This window comes from Octopus bimaculoides, chromosome 11 (genome assembly GCF_001194135.2).
Source record: "Octopus bimaculoides isolate UCB-OBI-ISO-001 chromosome 11, ASM119413v2, whole genome shotgun sequence".
Taxonomy (NCBI): domain Eukaryota; kingdom Metazoa; phylum Mollusca; class Cephalopoda; order Octopoda; family Octopodidae; genus Octopus; species Octopus bimaculoides.
Genome location: NC_068991.1, coordinates 11,756 through 17,077, shown reverse-complemented (window position 1 = coordinate 17,077; position 5,322 = coordinate 11,756). Strand labels below are relative to the sequence as shown.

Below are 5,322 nucleotides of genomic sequence, written 5' to 3'. Positions count from 1 at the left end.
ACAGAATAATTTGCATGCTAAACAGTTAAAATGAATGAAAATATTCTCTTTCAATAAGAATCATTAAAATAATTGTCTGTGTAAAATGAATGTGATCTTTGCTTTGTTTTCAGTTTATTGAAATGAAGGATGACAAGAATCAAAATGAACCCAGCAACTGGCAGGTACAGCAAAAATCATCATCATCATCATCATCATCATTTAATGTCCGTTTTCCATGCTAGCATGGGTTGGCCAGTTTGACTGAGGTCTGGAGACCCAGCAGCTGCACCAGGCTCCAATCTGGTCTGACAATGTTTCTACAGCAGGATACCCTTCCTAACGCCAACCACTCCGAGAGTGTAGTAGATGCTTTTTATGTGCCAGCGGCACAGGAGCCAGTTAGGCAGGCCTGGCATCGATCACGTTCGGTTGGTGCTCTTTACGTGCCACCAGTATGGGAGCCAGTCAGCGGGCACTGGCCACAGCTGAGATTTTGGTTTTCCTTGACTCAACAGGTCTTCTCAAGCACATCATATCACCCAATGTGTCAAGGGTACTCTTAAATGGGCCGGGCATGCAACACTGGCATCGGCCATGGCTGCAATCTCACTTTAGTTGCTGGGTCTTCTAAATCACAGCAGATCTCCATCCTAAAACTACTTTGGTAATGCTTGTACCTGAGGAGCCCTGTTCCTTCAAGCATTTCCTCCATATTGCATCCCCTTACATTCATCACTTCTCTTTCTGTGGTATTACTTGACTGCTATAATCACCCAAGAGCGGAATAGGCACATACTACATTTCCTCCCCCCTGGTTACTTCCCCCCCCACTGGAACCACTCCCATTTCTCAGTCTCTTCCCTGCCCACCATTTCCTTTCCGTTCCTTTCTATGCTTTTAGCCATTTCTCTCACCCTTCTGCTATCCTCCATCTTTAACACCTCCCTTATCTGCTGTCACTGCTCCCACACTTCTATCAGTCTCACTTGACTAACTACTAGGTCTCTTGCCATTTGTTACAGTCACTTCTTCCCCCGTCATCCACTTCAATCCTCTCTACATCTTTATTTATATTCACCTCACTCTGTATCTTGATGTTGTCTTCACACATCTCCAGCACCATCTTTCTCTTTCTCTCTCTATCTTTCTAACTTTCTGCCCCCCCCTAGGAGTAGCCATGTATCTCCTCCACAGCAAGACACCTATCTCTACCCCTCTATTATACTTTTATATAAAGTCAGTATGCACTGCCATCAATACTACCCCACCTCCCAGTTGAGGGCTGTTTGTCTTGCAAGTTACTTGGTGACCGGCTTGTGCTGATGCCATATAACCAGTCTTCTTTGTAAAATGTTTGGCATTAAAAAGAGCATCCAGCTGTAGAACTCATGCCAAAGCATCTGATAGCATCTGGTACAGTGCTCTGGCTAACCAACTCCTGTCTAGCTGTCCAACCCATGCCAGTATAAAAAACAGATGTCAAATGTTGATGATGATGACGATGACGGTGATGATGATGATGATGATGATGGTATAATTTTCACTATTCTATAAAAAATTTTGTATAGTAGATAATATTTGAAAAATTAGCCATTGCTGGTCATGTGGATTGTTAGAATGTGGAGAGAATGAGTGTCAGTAATATGAAACCAGTATATATGCAACAGAGAAATAGGAATTACATCATCAAATGTTGAATATTAGAATAAGGGTTGAAGCAAACCAATAGAAAATATTTACCGAGTTACTTGATGAAATTGTACTACTTTTGGTTAATGTTTCAACATCTAGTAGTTTAAATTAAACATTTCTTTCACTAAACTCACTCTAAATTATTCCCATTTGCGAAAGATATGAATTGACTTTGGGCACTTGTCGTCCCTATGCACCTCTTCTCATTAACAGAAATGGTTGCATCAAACATGGGTATCCATAGTAATATTCAATTGTAGTCATGTAGTTTGCATAGTTATATGCATGTATATATGAATTTATTTTTCAGATATTACTTAATATACCTGTGTTACCTTCTGAAACATGCAGCTATATTTTTCCAATAAATACAAACAAAGCAACTATACCAAAAACGGGTATGAATACTGATATTTTTCCAGTAACAGGTGAGTCGCTTTTCAATTAATCAGCGAATAAAAATTTACCTCTTACTAATGACAGCCAACGGAATTAGTAAGCTGGAAAGTACCTCTCATATTTCAATAATTACCACCTTAAGACAAAAGAGATCTCTCTCTCTCACACACACTTGATTAACTTTAACATAGTTAAATGCTTCTTTCAATGAGTGTATCTGCGAGTTATACTAATTATGTGAAACCAGACATGCAAACGTTTTGTAATAATAACCTTAATCATTTCAACTACTTTAACTAGTGAACTGTACTATTATTTGGTACCTGTCTGCAGCTATGACGGTTAGTTAGCAATAATTATATTTGCTGTGGGTCCAATGCAGTGTCAGTGATGAAATATGAACTGGATCACTTCAGTAGGTTTGGCACTTTATCAATCCAGTCAGTAGCATCTCTCAAATTTTTTTATTAATTTTACAGAAAATAGAGCAGAAGAGTTATTGGATCAGCTCAAATAATTATTTTGTATATCAAGAACTACACTATCCCCCCACCCCACACATATATAATAAATAATTTAAAGAAAACAGAGAATAATCATCATCATTATTGTTTAATGCTTGTCTTCTATACTGGCATGGGTGGGACAGTTTGACAGGATCCAGCCAGGCCGAAGCCTGCACCAGGCTTCTGTGACTGTTTTGGCAGGATTTTTACAGTTGGATGCCCTTCCTAACACCAACCACTCGGCAGAGTGGACTGAGTGCATTTTATGTGGTACAAGCACAGCTGAGATCAGTTTTGGCAAGGTTTTTACAGCTGGATGCCTTTCCAAATGCTCACCACTTTACAGTGTGCACTGAATGTTTTTTAAGTGGAACCTGCACTGACAGGGCCAGTAAGTACCTTTTAAAACAAAGAAATCTTTTGAGAGTGGAGGAGGTGATCTTGTGTGAGATGATGAAAGGTTAGAGTGAGGTAGAGAGACAGGTGTCTTGTTGTAGAGGAAGTACAAGGTTACTTAGTTGGAGATAAAGAGAGTAAGATCAGAAATGAAGACAGAAACAGGTATGCTACTGCAAAGGAGATACATGGTTACCCAACCTGAGAGAAGTACAGGGGAAGGAGAGAGAGAGAGTGGGAGACAACAGGATAGAGATGGTGGCAAAGTGCTGGGCATACTCACAAGGGATGGGGATCTGAATATAAATAGGATGGTTGAGTAAAGGAAGAGAGATAGGGATGGTGGCAAGTGCCAGGACATACCCTTGAGGTTTGAACATCATACTATAAGTGGCATGATATTGTGAAAGAAGTATGATTAGAGAATGTGGAGGGTGAATGGCGAAAACCTGAGTATATATAGTGGGTGGGGGCTATCAAATAGCAATGATACAGAGAAACAGAGCCATGAGGACAGGATTTGAAAATGAGAGGTAGGAAATGTGAAGTAGAGAAAATATGTAGAGATGTACATTGGTTTGTTGGTGTAGGGTGTGTGAAAAATTTTCTTATGTGTGGGTAGAATGCACAAGTCAGGGGCTAGCGGATAGCAATGATGCAGTGAGACAGGGTGTGTGGGTGGAGCATACAGGTCGGAAGCTAATGGATAGCAATGATACAGTGAGACAGGGCCAAGAGGACAGGATTGGGGAGTGGGAGGTAAGTAGAGTGCATGAGAGAGGAAATGTACGGAAGAGAAGAGATGTAGTTTGATTTGTTGGGGTAGGGTGTGAGAAGTTTTCTTGTTATGTGTGGGTGGGACACACAGTGCTTCTAGAACTCAGTTTTGCTGATGTGGGCAGGTCTTCTCAAGAACCTCATATCGCCAGACATCTCAGTCCATGGTCATTTCCTCCATGAGACCCCAACATCCTGAGATCAGTCCACACCACTTCATCCCATGTCTTTCTGGGTCTCTGTGGTTACCATCCACATTCAATGATTGGCACTTTATGCAGCTGTCCTCATTCACACACATCACATATCCAAACAAAAATATACATAGAATAACCATTTTTTAATCATAGTGCAGTCAATTAATAAGTTCTTAATTGTTTGCCTACATCACATTTTGGCCAATTATTATTTTCCATATTTGCACCTTTAAAGTGCATTATGATGTTACAAAACAATGGCCTTTTCTGGGCATATTGGCTGCTGTTTTCTTTTGCTTCTCACAACAGGAGAATGTATTCTGACTGTGGTAAGCGTTTAGCTCTTTTGTTTAACTGTGTGCTGGATGTTCTAAAAATAGTTAAAGATTGACTTTTTGACCCTACTGGTCAAGGGAAGAATCTGCTCCAAAGAAACTAAGTTATGTTACTATTCCACAGATGGTTTATTTGGTAAATGCTATTAACCATTGTTTCACCAGGGCAGCCAGATCTTTATTTTTTTCTTCTACTAATCACATATCTTGTTGACACTTTATATATTCTATTACTACTCTTTGTACTGTCCCCCACCTCCACCTTTAATTTTTTCTCATATAAGTATTATTGATTGCAATATTAAATATATTTTCATAGAGATTATTAATCTGGTTGTGTATATTTCATTGTTGTTGTACTATATTTAATATAAGAGACGTGGATAGAATATGTGATATAGATTAGGAAATATAGATATACGCTAACATAGGAAATTGAATTCTACAATATAATTGAATACTAAATATTATAGTGACATAATACAACATGATAAAAATATGATAGCAGCAGTAGTACAAAAAAAGAAAGTATTCGAAAATATGATTAGATATAGTACAACAAATGGCTATGTTCTGTCTGCAGAAAAGGAACTGGTAAAATTTCTATAAGGTGTGCTGTAATCAATAAATGCACAAAAGATGTAGTAGGATGAGAGGAGTTAGATTTCATATCCTGCAGGTGGGTATTGACTATCACCTCTTCCACCCATTACTCCTCCTCCTCCAGCATCTCTGTCCTGTGAACGATTCTTCTTTCCTTCCATATCTTGATTGCACAGTGGCAGTCTTTTATTACCTTAACTTCCTTCTCCTGCCTCCATGCTCTCTTGAACATGTTACCTAATAATATGCCCTGATCCCTTCTCTGTCTTTCATATACCACTCTGCCACCAACATAAATAGCACTACATCTACTCTGTCCCCACCACCCTTATCACTAACTCTTACTAACCCCTAATATTATTTTCCACTTTCCCTCCTATTACTTCCTTCCTTAACTTATTGTCTCTGTTACTGTTTCTGCTTCTACACGCCCCC

General features: G+C 39.2%; 1 protein-coding gene across 4 annotated transcripts in view; it reads left to right on the top strand.

Annotated features, from left to right (window-relative positions):
- Positions 1 to 5,322, top strand: part of LOC106881197 (rho guanine nucleotide exchange factor 38) — a 44,323-nt gene that overhangs the window by 33,726 nt on the left and 5,275 nt on the right. For all 4 annotated transcript variants that reach the window (XM_014931497.2, XM_014931496.2, XM_014931495.2 and 1 more), the window contains exons 12-13: positions 114 to 164; positions 1,985 to 2,102. In XM_014931497.2, the coding sequence (XP_014786983.1) occupies positions 114 to 164; positions 1,985 to 2,102 (169 nt within the window). The remainder of the gene's footprint in view (positions 1 to 113; positions 165 to 1,984; positions 2,103 to 5,322) is intronic.